Below are 17,644 nucleotides of genomic sequence, written 5' to 3'. Positions count from 1 at the left end.
TTTTTAATGTTTGTTTTATTTTTGACAGAGAGAGAGAGAGAAACAGAACATGACCAGGGGAGGGCAGAGAGAGAGGGGCACACGAATCCAAAGCAGAGAGAGAGGGAGACACAAAATCTGTCTGTCAGCACAGAGCCTGATTCTTTCCTTTCTTTCCTTCTTTCATTCATTCATTCTTTTTTTTTTTTTTTTTTAGAGAGAGGGAGAGATGCACAAGTGAGCAAGAGGCAAGAGGGGGTGGAGGGGGAGAGAGAGAGAGAGAGAGAGAGAGAAGTGGGGCTCATCCGATGTGGGACTTGAACTCATGAACCCTAAGATCATGACCTGAGCAGAAACCAAGAGTCGCATGCTCAACTGACTAAGCCACCCAGGCGCCCATGATTTCACACTTTGATATTTCACGTTATACAGATGTGTATATATGTTACATAGGCTTTAGATACTAAAAGAATAATTCTAGGTTTTCAGAAAAATATGTGAATGGTTCTCTAATTTGATTTCAGCTGTGTGTTGATCTATTTCTTCTAAGAATAGGGGAGGATGGGGCGCCTGGGTGGCGCAGTCGGTTAAGCGTCTGACATCAGCCAGGTCACGATCTCGCTGTCCGTGAGTTCGAGCTCCGCGTCAGGCTCTGGGCTGATGGCTCAGAGCCTGGAGCCTGTTTCCGATTCTGTGTCTCCCTCTCTCTCTGCCCCTCCCCCGTTCATGCTCTGTCTCTCTCTGTCCCAAAAATAAATAAAAAATGTTGAAAAAAAAATTTAAAAAAAAAGAATAGGGGAGGAAAAGGAAATGTTACTTCTAAAAAAGAATATTTTTAAGTTAGCTACAAGCTCACAGAGAAGTTCTGACACCTACTTTCAGCATTCATTTCCCTTTGCAGCCCACTACTTTTTAGGAGAGTTACATGTATGCCTGTGAATTTCAAGAAAACTGTAATATAATTGCCCTTGGCATTCTAAGAAAGTATCTAAATGACTGTAAAAAGAAAGGGTTTTTAATGAGATTTGGAACACTTTTCTAACCTTGAGAAGAAAACTTATCTAAAGTTTTATCTACATATTAAAATAATAACAGCAATATATAAGTGGCATTTATCTCAAAAGAGAGCAATGGAAATTAAGTTGGTGTATGTAAAGGGCTCTGCATTTGCTCTAGCTTATCAAAAAACAACTATCAATAAACGGGTCTATTATTGTATCAATTAGCCACTGTCTTCCACTGTCTTCTCCTGTAAGGTTAGATAGCTATTTCTGCATCTGCTATTAAAATTTTTCTCCTTTGTTCTAAGAATGAGACACAGATGATGTTAATTTTATCATGTTGCATTGACTGGATTCCTGGGATAAATTCAACTTTTCCATACTATCCTTATATTATCAAGGCTGTGCTAGCCATGTGCAATGAGTCATTTTTTCATTTTGTTCTATTTTGTTTTGTTTCATTCTCAGCATATTTTGGCTAAGACTGATTTGTGTCTTGATTGCTACATATAGTTTCTCAGGTTCCATCTAACTGCAAGGCTTGCCCTGTCTACCAAGATCCAAACTGTCGCAGCAAGGGAGTGAATAAAAACATGGCCTCAGTACATTCACAAAATAGTTGGGCCTTAACTGATGATTCCATTCTCCTTTCCTCAGACCATGTATGAAAGCTTCAGAAAGATTAATATGAAGTCGAAGTATTTTATTGAAATAAAGATACTGAAATGCATCCAAGGGCAGGCATCTCTCCTGGCTCTGGCCCCATCTGCATGGCCACTGTAGGCCAACTGGCCAAATTCAGACAGGACTATTCCAACCACAACTGTGCCTGCACTGATACTTTAACACTGAGTAGTTTGAAAGAATGAACTGATATAAGAACTTGAGGAGGAAAGAGAATAAGATAGGAGAAATGTGAGAGAACATCCTTGCAGGTATTTATGACGACTTCAAAGGAAAGAACATCCCCAACAAAATATTAGCAGAATGAATTCAACAGTACATTAAAAGGATCATACACCACAATCATGCGGGGTTTATTCCAGGAATGCAACATCCAGAAATCAATCAATGTGATACATCACATTAACAAAACGAAGGATAAAAATCATATACTCAACCCAATAGATGCAGAAAAAGCATTTGACAAAATTCAAAATCCATTCATGACAAGTGTTCCTCAACAAAGCAGGTGTGATGGGAACACATCTCAACATAATAAAGGCCATATATGACAAGCCCACAGCTAAAATCATACTCATTGGTGACAAACGGAAAGATTTTTCTCTAACATCAGATGTCAACTGTCAGCACTTGTATTCAACATAGTACTGGAAGTTCCAGCCAAAGCAACTAGGCAGGTAAAATTGTCTCTATTTACAGATGATATGATATCATATATATATATATATATATATATACATATATATATATATATACACATACACACACACATACATATATAACCCTGAGGATTCTACACACACACACAAAAAGAACTGTTACAAATGGCAAACAGATTCAGCAAAGTTGCAGGATGTAAAATCAATATACAAAAATCAGTTCTGTTTCTATACACTAATAACAAATGATCAGAAAGAGAAATTAAGAAAACAATCCTATTACAATTGCACCAAAAAGAATAAAATACTTAGGTATAAATTTAGCCAAGGAGGTGAAAGACCTGTACACTTAAATCTATAAGCCATTGATGAAATAAATTGAAGACACATAAATAAAATGACATTCTGTGCTCATGGATTGGAAGAATTAATACTGTTAAAATAGCCATGCTACTCAAAGCAATATACAGATTCAATGTAACCCCTATCAAAATCCTGGGGAAATGTTTTGGAGAAATAGAACAAACAATCCTATGATGTGTGTGGAACCACAGAAGACCCCAAAGAGTCGAAGCTATTTTGAGAAAGAACGGAGCTGGAGGCATCACACTTCCTAATTTCAAACTATATTACAAAGCTATAGTAATCAAACTGTATGGTATTGGGTCTGAAAACAAAACCAGACACAGATTAAAGACAGATTAACAGAAGATTAACATGGATATTAACAGAAACAAACCCACATATGTATGGTCAATTAATTCACAACAAAGAATCCCAGACTACACAACAGGGAAAGAACAGTCTCTTCAATAGTGTTGGGAAAATACAGCCACATGCAATGAATGATTCTGGACCGCTATCTTACACTATACACAAAAATTAACTCAAAATAAGTTAAAGATTTAAACGTAAGATCTGAAACCATAAAACTCCTAAACGAAAACATGGGGGGGGGGGGGGTGAGCTCCTTGACATTGGTCTTGGCAATGGTTTTTTTGTATATGACATCAAAAGCAAAGACAACAAAAGCAGAAACAAGTGGTACTACTTCAAACTAAAAAGTTTCCATACCATGATGGTAAAGGAAACCATCACCAAAAATGGTCTCCTATGGAATGGTATGAAAAGGTACGACAAGGTAACCTATAAAATGGGAGAAAATATTTGCAAATCATACATCTAAGAATAACTCATATCTATATATCTATCTACCTCTATCTACATATAGATATGTTTTATATAGATAGATAGATAGATAGGTAGATAGGTAGATAGATATAGGTATATATATCTCAACAGCAAAACAAACAACCCAATTCAAAACTGGGGAGAGTAACTGAATAGACATTTTGCCAAAGAAGACATCCAGATGGCCAACAGACAACTGAAAAGATGCTCAGCATCACTCATCATCAGGGAAATGCAAATCAGAACCACATGAGATAATCAACTCATAACTATTAGAAAGATTATATCAAAAAGATGAGAAATCCCAAGTGTTGGCAAGTATGTACAGAAAAGGGAACCCCTCTGCACTGTTAGTGGAATTGTAAATTGGTGAAACCATATGCTTCAGCAATTACACTTCTGGATACATACCCAAAGGAAATGAATCACTATCTCAAAGAGATATCTGCACCCCCCATGTCCACTGTGGCATTATATAAAATAGCCAAGACATGGAAACAACCTAAGTGCCCAATGATGGATAAATGGATAAAGAAAATGTGGTAAACACACACACACACACACACACACACACACACACACACACACACATGAATATTATTCAGCCATAAAAAAAGAAGGAAATCCTGCCATTTGTGACAACATGGATGGACCTTTAGGGCATTATGCTAATGAAATAAGAGAAAGACAAATACTATATGATCTCACTTACATAGAGAATCTAAAACAAGGGGTAAAACCCCCAAATTCATAGACACAGAGAACAGATTGGTGGTTGCCAGAGGTGAGGGCTGGGGCAAAGGTGAGTGAAATGGGTAAAGATGGTCAGACTTCCAGGCATAAACTTCCAGGTATATGAAATAAATCTTGGGCATAGAATGCACAGCATGGTGACTATATTCTTTTTAAAAGGAAAGAACAGACCCCGCACACCCTACAAACTCAATTCCACAATATTTAAATGTAACAAAGCATTTCTTTCCTGTACACAGTTTTTAAATAATTTTTCCTGATTATGTAAGAACACACATTCGTTGTAGAAAAAATTTAAATATATATGTATATATATACATATATATGTATATAAACACATATTTTGCTTATTATTTTTTGGATGTATATCTATATCTATAGATAGATGATAGATAGATAGAGATGATATAGATATAGATATAGATCTACAATCCTGGAACCTATTTTAAACATGTTAGCGTGTAAATTTCTTGCAGTTCTACTCACCTGAAGCCAACGGGATTTTGGATCTGCTCAAGATGATCCTAACAGCCAGATTCTGGGTCATGCCCACTATGGAACAGATCTTAAGAAACGGCAGTGAAATCCCAGCATGGAAGGGAGCTCAGCAGCGCGCGACCCCACGACTCGGGAGACATTCCTAGGTGCACCCAATCCCTGCTCCAATGGCCGCCCCTCCTGGGATTCTTCATCCCCCGTGCCCTGGTCCCTGCCTCCACCTGCCAGGAACGCCCGGCTCCGTGCTGCCCACCAGCGGGCATGTTCGATCAGGATCAGCTGGTGCGCGAGATCCGCAGTCCATCCATTTCCACCCAGGCTGTGCGGCCCGGCCGCGGCCTCCCTGCGGTCAACGCGCAGAGGGGGCCGCTGGCCGCCACTACCCGGTGCGCAGGGCCTCCAAGCTTCCGACGCTTACAAGCTCAGTGAGGCCACGGCCCTGAGGCCCCTCCTCTGAGAACTGAGGCTGAATCGAAGGAGGCGGGGCCTCGCAGCACCTTCCCTCCAGCCGTCCTGGAGGGGTGTGGGCCCTAGCGGGTTGCCTGGAGCCCGGCTCTAGTTTCACACTCAGGGCCCTTGTTCAGGATCCAGTTTCATGTGTTTTCGGGGCTAGAATTGTCCCAGCCCCGCTTTTCCAGATGGTAAAACAGAAGCCAAGAGGCGAGACTTCCCGTTGGAGGCTGGAACATTTCCGTCTCTCTGGCGCAGCTTTGCTGATTGTCCTGGCGGGAGCTTCGGTCTCCACTCAGCCCACCAGAAGGAGAAGTTTGGAGTTCTGTCCCTTTGCTGGTTGCAAGAAATTGTTCACGTTACTTAACTTGCTGGGCCTCAGATTCCTCCTGGGTTTATTCATTGCTGAGGATCAAATAAAATAATCTATGTAAAACACCTAATGCAAATCAGGTGCTTGGTAAACCTTTGTGAATGGGTGGGACCAACTTCTTCCTAGAATTAAATTCTGGGAGGATTTTATGTTGTAGATCCTTACAGGATACTGCAGAACATAATGGAAATGTCTTCTGGTGCAGTTTCATAAAAGATGTGGAAACATTATTCAGGTGACTGTGCCTCTTACTAAAATTAGATATTGAGTGACCATTCAAAGGCAATTTGATAGCTACAGTTTTAGAGACAATTCTGTGGGAGCTCTTAGAGCAGCATGCATGTTGTTTATTCTGTGTGTGTTGTGACTTTTCACATGGTTAAGGTCTTACTGTATTATAGGTCTATAGGTCTAGTGGTCTGACGGCCAATGTTCACGTTTGTAACTTACTACTGACACAGCCTGACAGTTCTCCAGAGAGCAGCAAACACACACAGTGCTGGGGCACGGCAGGTGGGGGGGTGGGGATAGGGGTATGACAGTGACCCAACCAGCAACCCCACATAGCCCCTCTTTTGTCTTCTCAAACCACTCATAACATTGTTTCGTTCAGACCCAGCTGATGAAATTATGAAGCGTGGTTTGTGAGCAAATGGTTAAAAATTCTTGAGACGTTTTTGGTGCAAAAAGGTGATTTTTATTATAGCATATAGGGAGGACCAGTGGGCAGAAAGAGCTGCCCTGGGATTGTGAGGAGTGATTGATTATATACTTCTAAGTTTGTAGGGGGAGGGGATAGAGATAAGTTTTTAAGGAATTTTGAAGCAAGGCTTTTAGGACCTTGAGGGGCTAGCTGCTAAGATAAGGTTGCTTTTCACTTTAATAAAACATAAACATTAAGGCACTAAGGCAGCATGAATTTCTTTAGGAAGGTCACACTCTGTATGTTTCAGGTGTTTACCAGCCGGCTGCAAGCTGCAAGGAGATTTAATTTTAAGCTACATTTCTCTTGCCTTTGTTTCCCTTATCACCAGCCTCTCCCCACAGCTAAGCTGTTGGCTTGGGTACAATGGAGAAAGCGGACCAGCAACAGAAGGGAAATACGAATCGCATCAGTGAAGTTCTGATTGCATCAGGATAGGTCCTGGAGGGTGTCTCCAAAACACAGCACAGCCCTCCCACTTGAACCTGAACCTCACCTGTCGATAGGTTCCAGTGTCACTGAGCACGGTGATCATGTTTCTAGCAAGGAACACAAGTGGCCACAGAAACCTTAGCCACCTTGTCTCTAATACTTGCAGTAAAACAAAATTGTCTGGTATTTACAACTCAGGATGTGGACTTAGACTGCACCACTGTGAACAGAACCTGCCTAATCATCTCCGGCCCCTGGTGGCAATTTAAAATGTTCAGGGAGAGGTGCCTGGGTGGCTCACATGGTTGAGTGTCTGACTTCGGCTCAGGTCATGATCTCATGGTTCATGGGTTCCAGCCCCGCATTGGGCTCTGTGCTGAGGGCTGGGAACCTGGAGCCTGCTTTGGATTCTGCATCTCCTTCTCTCACTACCCCTCCCCCTCTCACACTCTGTAACTCTCCCTCAAAATAAATAATAAAAACAATTTAAAAATTAAAAAAAAAAAGTTCAGGGAAACTGGCTGTTGGCCATCTGAACAGGTGTGTGACCACAGATCTCTAGGATTGCAAGCTACAATCACAGAAAAAAAGCAGAAACACAGGTGGCCAATGGGACTGCTTTCTCTCCTAAGTTAACTGCTCTCCCTGCTTCTCTGCAGACTTCTGGGACACTTGCTTGCAACAAGTTTTGGGATAGAGCTCACCACAGGGGGTTTCCAAGGCCTGCAGCTCCTCACAGGGTGTGTCACTAACAGTGCCACCGAATACAGAAGAGAGAGGCACTAGGTACCCTCTTGTGCCTGGAAAAGAGCCACACTCTGCCCAAGTGAAGACCTGAGGGCCTCGCGGCTACGAGCATGGATGGGACCTCTCAGAGCAGGGGGATTTGCTAAGCAGCTAGTGCTGGCCTGGCCGACATGAGCACAGACCTTCCTGAATGGCAGTTTTGGATCCTAGAGAACATCAGACATGTGAACACATGAACATACACGAGTCCAGAACATGGGATTTCAAAACGGGGCCTTTTATTTTTGGATTGTCACCAAAGGTCACTTTGCATTATAGGCACATTGTAAAGTGTCAGAGGAAAAGTGGGTCAGCAGGAGAGAGGAGAAGGACCACGAACAGTGCCAACCATCTCCTTATGGGGAGGAGAATCGGCCACAGAACAGGATACTGTTGGTTTTGCTGTGCTGGATGAAGAAAAGGAAGGGGTGGTCGGCACAGAACCTGGGCATGATTCTTGCACATCGCAACATCATGATGGCCGCAGTGGCGGCCGCGGCCTCCGTGCCTTCCTCGTTGACCTCCACAAAGGACTTGTGCACCACCCTGGACAGATACAGGTCTTTCCTGGACGACATTCCAGAAAAGTCTGCCTTGGCCTGATCGAAGGCATCGGTCATGCCCAGCGTGCAAAGGACGTTCTCCATGTTGTAATTCTCCTCCAGTTTGAATCTAGGGAGGAACACTTCCACCTCTTCTTCATCCAGCATGTCTGGCCTCGTCCATTCTGTGAATTTCTCATAAGTGATTTCTTTCTCCACCTAGAAGAGAGTAGAAGATTTTTAGATCCAGACCCGTGCTGCCCAACAGAGCTATCTTCTGGGATGTGAATGCTCTGGGCTTTGCGGGGCGAGACAACAGTAACAGGAAGTGACAATAGCTTTAGAAACTGTTCACACGATCCTCTTGCGATCATAGCGTGATTATTGCTCAGCATTTGTTACCGTTTTCAAATCGATGTTTTCATCTGGAAGCATGATGATCATATTCAGCTCTTTACCCACATAGGGAAGCACCAGAATTTGGGTGAATATTTCTCCAATATAGGTTATTTTAAAGGTGGATTTTTTAAACATCATTTGCACAGGTTTCTCCTCATTCTAAAATGGAAACAGATAAATGTTAGGTTGAAATAAGACCCAGTGGACACATTGGACAAATCGACAGAACTGGCCAGCCTGGGTTCTACAAACACTTACTTCCTTGGTTTCCAGAATACCACCTCAGCCCCCTCTTTTGCCAGCCCATCTTCATTGCCTCAGCCTCCAAACCCTGGGGTACTCAGGGCTCAGTCCTTACACTGCTTGTCTCCTGGTGACCTCAATCCTGTGACTTTATAATTTTTTTTAACGTTTTTTATTTATTTTTGAGACAGAGAGAGACAGAGCATGAATGGGGGAGGGGCAGAGAGAGAGGGAGACACAGAATCGGAAGCAGGCTCCAGGCTCTGAGCCATCAGCCCAGAGCCCGACGCGGGGCTCGAACTCACGGACCGTGAGATCGTGACCTGAGCCGAATTCGGCCGCTTAACCGACTGAGCCACCCAGGCGCCCCAATCCTGTGACTTTAAACAGAATCCCCCAACTTAGATTTCTAGCTGGGACTTCTCCCATGTACTCCACATATATTACACTCCCAAACATCTTACTGCTTACTTGGGACCTGCATTTGTACATTAAAGAAACCTCCAATGTCATATGTCACACTGGGCTCTTCATATTCCCTTCCAGGTCTGCTATACCTACAATTTTCTTCATCTCAAGTGATGGCAATGCCACTTATCCCATTGTCAAAAACTAAGGAGTACCCCTGACTCCTGTCTTTCACCACACAATGGACTCATTAGCAAATCACATTGGCTCTGCTTTTAAAATATTAACATAAATGAGATCACACCTTTCTGCAGCTCCCCCTCTACTCCCAGGGAGTAAAAAAGCTCAAGTCCTTAAAAAGACCTGTAATTCTGACAAGAGCTTGTCCCGCATGCCCTGTGCTCCCATCTCCCTTTGCCCCTTGATGGTTCCATGGTTAATCCCAACAAGTTCGACCCCAAAACCTGGAGAGCCCACCTGAAACTGTACCCCCATCCACAACCTGTGTCCCTCCTCTGTGTCTGTCTCTGGATCACTACCACTATCTCATACACTCTTCTTTTCTTATTTACGCTGTCTCACCCCCAGAAAGACCTAATCTTCGTGGGAGGGATGAGTCGCTGGTTTTGTACACACTGTGATAGTACCTTGCACAAAGCCTGGTCTCAAACCAACATCTGCTGAATAAATGGATAAACAACTAAAGGACAGGAAAACTGAAAGGACCAGGCAAAACGAACACATCTTACTAGGAGAAAAATGCATTTGCCACCAGTGCATCCCCAGCCAGGCAGTAAGAAAGACCCAAGGACAGCAACCACATCTCAGCCAACAGCCCTCCTCCGCTCCTGATTCATGTGCAGTGTAAGACCTACAGCTGCTGTGAATCTGTCTGGCCCCAAGCTGCAGTCCCCAGTTCTCTGGGGCAGCACATTATTCTGTATTAGATGGAAGAAACTTCTGTTACCGCCTTCCATTGGTGCCTCTCAAAGGCTCGCCTGAACTGGCCTCAGCCACACCTGCCCCCTCGTTCCTCGTTCCTCATTCAGTCCTCGGCCAGTTATCAGCACTCTTGTTCTATAACAGGCCAGGTAGTAAATATTTTCAGCTTTATGGACCATACAGTTTCTGTCCCAACTGCTCAACTCTACAGTTGTAGCATGAAATACCTAAACAAATAGATGTGCCTGTGTTCCATTAAAACTTTATTAAAAAAAAAAAAAAGTGGTGGGCTGGCTTTGACCTCAGGGTGCATGCGGTTTGCCAAGCCTTGCCTGAGGCAATTTCTCCTTCTACCCATCCAGGGCTCAAAGCCCCTAGTCTTAGAATATAAAAGGATCCAATCTCAGAAAGGGAATGATTCATTAAATACACAACTGTGTATATAAATTTAATCTTATTTAGAAATAAAGGCATTTTAAAAATCCAGATGAACTAAAATCTGTTCACTTTCAGGCACAACGACCTCCACCCCCCAAAGGCCTGTGCACTCAACACCTACTACCCTCCTTCTGTCTTTCTCCACTGGGGAGATGAGGAAGCAAGACAGAAGTCTTCACCTCCCCCCAGCTATGGCAGAAGCCACACCTGACAGAAGACCTAACTCTGGCCCATGAGATACAGAAGACAGGATTCACTTTCTGAATGTCAGAACCCTGAAGGAGGCTTTGCTCTGCCTTTTGTCCTTTCCCTTCCTCCTGCCTGGATGACAGATACCATGACGGTGACCCTGAAAAAGGGCCACGTGCTAAGCATAGCAGAGCAGGAAGAGAGACAGTTGGTTCCCTGGGAGCGCCTGCCACCCCGGTACCCCGGCAGCCCTACTCCCTGCCCACCTGCAGGTCTCTGCTAGGGGACATGAACTTTCCATGAATCAAGTCCTAATATACATCTTATTAAAGATTAATTTCAAGGAAAGAAATAATTTCCCCAGGTGAAAACAGGGCAACTCATTTCAGAATAAAGCTCAAAGGGGGGCAGCTGGGTGACTCAGTCAGTTAAGCATCTGACTTCAGCTCAGATCCTGATGTCACAGCTCATGGGTTCGAGCCCTGTGTCGGGCTCTGTGCTGACAGCTTGGTGCCTGGAACCTGGAGCCTGCTTGGGATTCTGTGTCTCCTTCTCTCTCTGTCCCTCCCCCACTCGTATTCTGCCTCCCTCCTTCAAAAATAAACATTAAAAAATTAAAAAAAAAAAAAAAAAGAATAGGAGCACCTGCATGGCTCAGTCGGTTGAGCATCCAACTTTGGCTCAGGTCATGATCTCATGGTTCATGGGTTCAAGCCCCAAATCAGGCTCTGTGCTAAGAGCTCGCTCAGAGCTTGGAGCCTGCTTCGGATTCTGTGTTTCCTTCTCTCTCTGCCCCTCCCCTGATTGTGCTCTTTGTCTCTCAAAAATAAATGTAAAAAAAAAGTTTTTTTCTTTAAAGAATAAAGCTCAAAGGAAAATACATTTCTTGAGAAACTGAAAGTTCAGGCTCATGTCTGCTTAGAAGATCTAACTCATGGTCAGTGATCCAGAACAGGCTGTAATTGATCTATTCTGTCTACTTAAGGTGTATGTGCAAAAATCTCTACAGTTAAAGATAATTTAAAAAGAAAGAATATACTAGATTCGGTGACAGAAAAGATATAAGGCCACCACAAATAACCTCTTCAAATGTGGGGATAGCTCAACATGATGTCTATCCTATATACATGTCCTTTTGTTTGCTTGTTTTTAAACAAAAATTAGTGTTTGTTATCCTTATCATCCAAACAAGACTGCAGATGGGACATCTGTTCAGTATTTATTGAGTACCAACCACATGCCCGGCACTTGTGAGACAGCCATCTATCTGCCCTCCTCAGGTGGTGCTGGGTATCCAACCTCTGCAGTGCTACCCTGAGGACCCACAGGGGGCACTGTGGCCACTGAGAGGAGTGGGACAGAAATCCCCACGGGGAAGGAGGACTGTTAGGGAAGGTTTCCAGATGCTCCTGGAAAGGAAGGAATATATAGGTACTCATGGCAATGAAGACAGAGAAATGGAGATAAATGGGTAGGATCCAGGTCTGCAAAGAACCTTATATACCATATTTTGGTCCAAACTTTATCTCAAAAGTTCTAGAAAGCCAAAAAGACCTTAAGACTGACAACTGACATCAGATTTGTGACTGTAAACAGAACACCTGGCAACAGTATGGCAGGTGACATGGGGAGCCAGACCGGAAGCCTCTGAGTTCAGAGCTACTTTTGATGACACAGCAAAGGAGAAAGGGAAGGCGTGATGGGGAGCTCTTATGCTGGACTGCTGAAGGCCATACAGGCCACAAGCTACTTGAGATGAGCTTTCTTGAATGTTTTAAAAACCAGGGTGAACACAGGGACTGTTTCCAAGAATCTCCTTTGTTAATGTGAAATATTTACCTTGCTGACTTTAAACGGTCTTTCTGTGGTCTGGCTTTTGTTAAACTGACTATCCCAGTTTCCTTTGAAATAGATGGCATTCACGAGAATCAGGTTCGTCACTGGGTCAACTGAACCTGGAGATAACAACTGTGTAATTTTACCTGAAAAGAAGAATTAAAGAATCAATGAATTTCCCGATGGTCAGAGAAAGACAAATACCATGTGATCTCACTGATATGTGGAATCCAAGAAACAAAAGAAAGGAACAAAGGGGAAAAAAGAGAGGGAGAGACAAACCAAAACAACATACTCTTAACTATAGAGAACAAACTGATGGTTACCAGTGGGATGTGGGCAGGGGACAAGTTGAAAACAGGTAAAGGGGATTAAAAGAACACTTATCTCGATGAGCACTGAGGAATGCACAGAAGTGTCGAATCAGTATACTGTACACCTGAAACTAATATTATGCTGTATGTTAACTAACTCGAATTTAAATTTAAAAAAAAAAGAGTTTCCTGATGCATTCATCAGGGATAATATTTAGATTGGGCAATCCCCTTGTGAGGTACACAGATAAAGGAGTTCACAGTCCCCCAAATATAACCACATAAGGGGATTCTGGTCCTTATAACAACAGTAGCAACAAAAAGTTAAAAAGCCCTGGTAAGAAAAATACCATGCCTTGAAGAAAACATAAGATGAACAAAGAAGTATGTGCAGGCTGAATTCACAAGTTGGACAGAAGGGAATGCTTGGTCCCTTGAAGAAAGAGATTTAATGGACAGTCAGAAAGGTGAGAGGCTAGGAGTGCACAGAAGAGTTTAAGAGCTGCAGGTGAATAAGGGCCTAACCAAGGATCCTGCAATAACGCACGGTAACTATACAGGATGAGACCTGTATCTGGCTTTTTCTTTACTGTACATTAACATTAACAACAACAATGGCAACAAAGTGGATCATTCTGGAACAGCTGTACCGAGTACTGAGAGACATCACAAACACATTGACAAAAACAGGGAAGAGCTAGAGAAAATAAGCATACACTGACAGTATTTCAGAAGCAGATTTTAAAAATTTATAGCTATTTAGAGAAAAGCATCATTCCTCTTTACATTTTGATGGTCTTGTGAAAGAGGACAGTGAGACCAACTAAGCTACTATTAAGATAGAGCAACGGTGTATTTTCACCTTCCGTCTTTTCGGCTACCCAGGTGTTGATGTGTTCCCTGGACTCTTCTGTAGCGTTGATAAAGTCGAGCTCTTCCATCTCTGCCTGGTAGAATTTACGGCAGGAGTCTTTGAAAGACTAGGAGAAACAGAGCAACATCATCACATGGCTGCAGAAATAATCAACACTTACAGCTTACTTCTTCACTGCACCAAATCAGAATGTAGGTAATTTTGATTTACATACGTAACGTACAAATAAATACGAGGAATTAACTGAAAATCCTTCTCGTTTTTCAGCTATGTTTAAACTTAGCTTCTAAACCAAGTAAAACAGTTGTCTGAACATCAAATATCAATAACTACCAGATTCTTTGAGGGATTAACTGCACATCAGTGAGGTAAGTACAAAGACACGGAGACGCAGCTACTACAGAGTGTCGTTCCTGACAAGCCACTGCGTTTGCTCTGTGAGTCCTGCCCACAGCAAGAGCCACAGCTGCCTGTGCATTTCAGAACGATGGACTGGAAACAAGGGCCTGCTGTTCCATACAATGGTGGAAAGTGTATGATTCTACACCACCCCTCCCACTACAACGTTCTGTGATGATGGCAATGTTCCAAATCTGCACTGCCCAAAACAGTGCCACGTGCTGCTACTGAATGCTTGGAATATTGGCAGTGCCACTGAGGAACTGAATACTGAACTGTAATTTTAATTATTTACACTGAAATTTAAATAGCTACATGTGTCTAGTGGCTACCATTTTGTATGGCTCAGTTTTAGAGAATGAGCAGCTCTCAAAAAAAAGTATAAACTGTATCATGTTAACAAAGTCTATTAAATGATGATGACATTAGTGAACACATACTTTATGCCATATAAAAGCAGAAAATCTGATAGAGAGTAAATGGAGTGAAGTAACTAATGTGTGGAAAGCATGCTATGGAATGGTTTCCCAATCCTTCTTTTGACCAGTTTACAGCTAAATATTTACTTTCCCTTTTCAGGACTGTTTTTCTATTACAGGATTTCACATTGCTCCTTTGATATAGTGTCAGAGAGGTCACGTGGCACAGTAATGTAGCTACAAACACAAGTCCTGCAACTTATTAGCTGCGTGGCCTTTAAAAAGTCACTTTGTTTCTCTAAGCTTCCTTGCCTTTCCCTGTAAATGAGGATTCGGCATCCATCCGAGGACCAGATGAAATCTTATCATCAATGCTGTTTTACGAAATCTCAGCATGTCGCAGACACTGCACTAGGTGATCTAGGTATATCGTTTTACTTAGTCCTCAGATACTTTGTTCTCCCCTCACTTTGCTGCTCTGCTGTTGCTCAATGCCTTTGAAAATGTTTTCAGTCTCTCAATCTAAGAAAATAGTCTGGAGGCAAACTGGGCACTCGTGTATTGATCCTTGGGTGATTTCTACAACTTTTTATTTATTTAAATCCAAGTTAGTTAACATATGGCGTAATCATGATTTCAGGAATAGAATTGAGAGATTCATCACTTATATATAACATCCAGTGTCCCTCCCAACAAGTGCTCTCCTTAATGCCCATCACCCATTTAGCCCATCGCCCTCCCACACCCCTCCAGCAACCCTCAGTTTGTTCTCTGTATTTAAGAGTCTGTTATGGTTTGTCTCCCTCTATGTTTGTATCTTATTTTTCCTTCCTTTCCCCTGTGTTCATATGTTTGTTTCAATTTCTATAACTTTTAAACACACTTGAAAATAATTGTTTGCTATTTAAATTACTATTTTATAAGCAATGACTAGTCAAACTGAGGGAATATCTAATTATTAGTTGTGATTGGTATTGGATTCTTGGAACACTAAGTTGATAAGAAATTATTGAGGAACACTCCTAAACCCTCTATCTTATATTTCAATATCAAAATAAGATTTGAAACATCAATGATTTCTTAAAAATATCCATCAGAAAAGAAAGTAAATTAAAGAAAATCAGCCAATTCTTTGTGTTTATTGGAAGTTTTGTTTCTTCTTTATACCAAAGGCTTATAAAAAGATGAGGCAACAGCCTAGGAAGTAGCTAACACTGATAAAAATAAGTAAATCAGGCTGTAAAAAAATTCACACCATAGTGAACAAATCTTAGCATTATTTGACCTCGTGCTTGACTACATTTACTTTACTCCAAATATTTTAAAACAGTGAGTCTGAAGCAAGTTTAAAAACTGAAAAAAAATCATGTAATAGAATAAGATTGATATCCCAAACACAGAAAAAGAATAAATCAGTAAGAAAAAGACAGCCCAATAAAAAGTATGTAAAGAAAATTCTCAGAAAAGATACAAATTTCCAATAAACATAAGGAAAGATGATCAATCTCTTAATAATAAAAATTTAAGAGGTTAACAACATGCAGTGTTGATGATGAAGAGTTGAAATGAGCACTCCGCTGGTACCCCTAGAGAGAATGTAAATGGCTACAGTACTCTGGACAATTTCATATTTGCTATGGCTTCAAAGCTTCACTCCCTTCCTCCCTGCTACAAATCCATCTTAGAGTAACACACGTACATAGGGCACAGGAGTCACGTACACTAACATTCACTGTCTGAATGCCCATCAGTGGGGGAATGGCGTATTAAGTATGTTTCAGTACATCCATACTTAAGAATAGCAGATAACAGTTAAACAGAGTGAGGTAGATCCTCATATATGCAAAGAATTTAAGACACAGTGTTGGGTGAAAAGAAACAAGTACAAAATAATACTTTGGTATAATGACATGACGTAGAGAAAAAACCCACACAACAGATTTGTATATGTACGGGGGATACACATCAGATCTATGAAAGCTTACACCGGGGAGGGGAATGATGAGGTGTGGAAGTGGGTGTGAGGACTCTTGCTTTGAGTGCTTTATTTGCATTTTTATGTAACAAGAATATAGTCATCATGCACAAACATATACTCACATACTCACATATTACTTGAGTAGTTTTTGAAAAATGATAAAAAGCATTAAAACACTATAAATAAACAGAACCAGTATAATTAGACAAGTAACTTTACAAAAATTCTGCACTGGAAAAAACAATAGAAATATTTACATGTGTAAAAAGTTGAACAAGTATCATAATGCATAAAAAATTATTGATATGTAGAAAACAATGATTAGAAATACTCATTTTGATCACTTCTTTGTTTCAGCCAATTCACTTTGAATTGTGTTTGTTCCATGTTAGTTCTTTTGTAATTGTCTCATCGAAGCCTCACAAAAATCTGGACATTATTTGTTATAAGGCTCATTTTACAGAAGATTAAAACTGAACAGGGTTCAAGGGAATGCATGAAGTTAGTAAGTGGAGACCTGAGTTCATGTGCACCTGTATGAATTCATAACCCACAGGCTTTCTGCTATACTGCGTGACCCCTCCTCCCCACTACCCCGGTATCTTTACTTTCTTAGTCAAAAACAGCAAGTATGACTTACTGAGAGGAAATCATAAGACTTCTCTCCAAAGAGCCTGTTGGCAGTTCTAAGCAAGTACCGTGCATCAGTCCTGTTGATTTCAGTAAGAAGCGACTGGAACCCCTGGTGGACATCACCTCCTCCGCTGCTCTTACTTAAAGAAAGTGTCTGAAATGAAAAACAGAATACAAATACCTAACTTAAGTGTGCCTTGACTGCAGGAAATGGATACAACACCAAACTCTGCCTAAGAACTGTACAGATCCTAACTAGAGCTTAAAAGAAGATGCATCCAGTTGAAGACAAAAAGCAGCCCGAAAGCCACCCAGTTTGCCATCCTCCAGAACTTTCTGCAAGGAGTCAGGGCACTGGCCGCACTGGCATGAGTGGCAGTGCCCCTTCACACACCGTGTTCTATGTGCTCTATAGGGCTGCAAATAAGGCTGCCAACAGGCCTCCCATCTCTGCAAACACAGGCCACTCCTCATACTGAAAGGTCTGGCCTCTCCCATCCATCCTTGGGTCTGGCTGGTGC

At 41.8% G+C, this 17,644-nt stretch overlaps 2 protein-coding genes across 5 annotated transcripts in view; both read right to left on the bottom strand.

Annotated features, from left to right (window-relative positions):
• The window catches only part of SERPINB9 (serpin family B member 9), a 60,350-nt gene extending 54,998 nt beyond the window's left edge, over nucleotides 1-5,352 (bottom strand). The window contains exon 1 of the mRNA XM_043590951.1: nucleotides 4,754-5,352. The gene's annotated coding sequence lies outside the window, so the exon portion shown is untranslated. The remainder of the gene's footprint in view (nucleotides 1-4,753) is intronic.
• A 2,374-nt stretch (nucleotides 5,353-7,726) lies between these two features.
• SERPINB6 (serpin family B member 6) overlaps nucleotides 7,727-17,644 on the bottom strand; it is a 31,220-nt gene continuing 21,302 nt past the window's right edge. For all 4 annotated transcript variants that reach the window (XM_043590944.1, XM_043590947.1, XM_043590948.1 and 1 more), the window contains exons 3-7: nucleotides 17,131-17,277; nucleotides 13,683-13,800; nucleotides 12,510-12,652; nucleotides 8,454-8,609; nucleotides 7,727-8,270 (exon numbers count right to left, since the gene is read on the bottom strand). In XM_043590944.1, coding sequence (XP_043446879.1) covers nucleotides 7,866-8,270; nucleotides 8,454-8,609; nucleotides 12,510-12,652; nucleotides 13,683-13,800; nucleotides 17,131-17,277 — 969 coding nt within the window. In that variant the 3' untranslated portion in view covers nucleotides 7,727-7,865. The remainder of the gene's footprint in view (nucleotides 8,271-8,453; nucleotides 8,610-12,509; nucleotides 12,653-13,682; nucleotides 13,801-17,130; nucleotides 17,278-17,644) is intronic.

The sequence above is a fragment of the Prionailurus bengalensis genome, chromosome B2 (genome assembly GCF_016509475.1).
Source record: "Prionailurus bengalensis isolate Pbe53 chromosome B2, Fcat_Pben_1.1_paternal_pri, whole genome shotgun sequence".
NCBI classification, from domain to species: Eukaryota; Metazoa; Chordata; class Mammalia; order Carnivora; family Felidae; genus Prionailurus; species Prionailurus bengalensis.
This window is presented reverse-complemented; position numbering and strand designations above follow the sequence as displayed.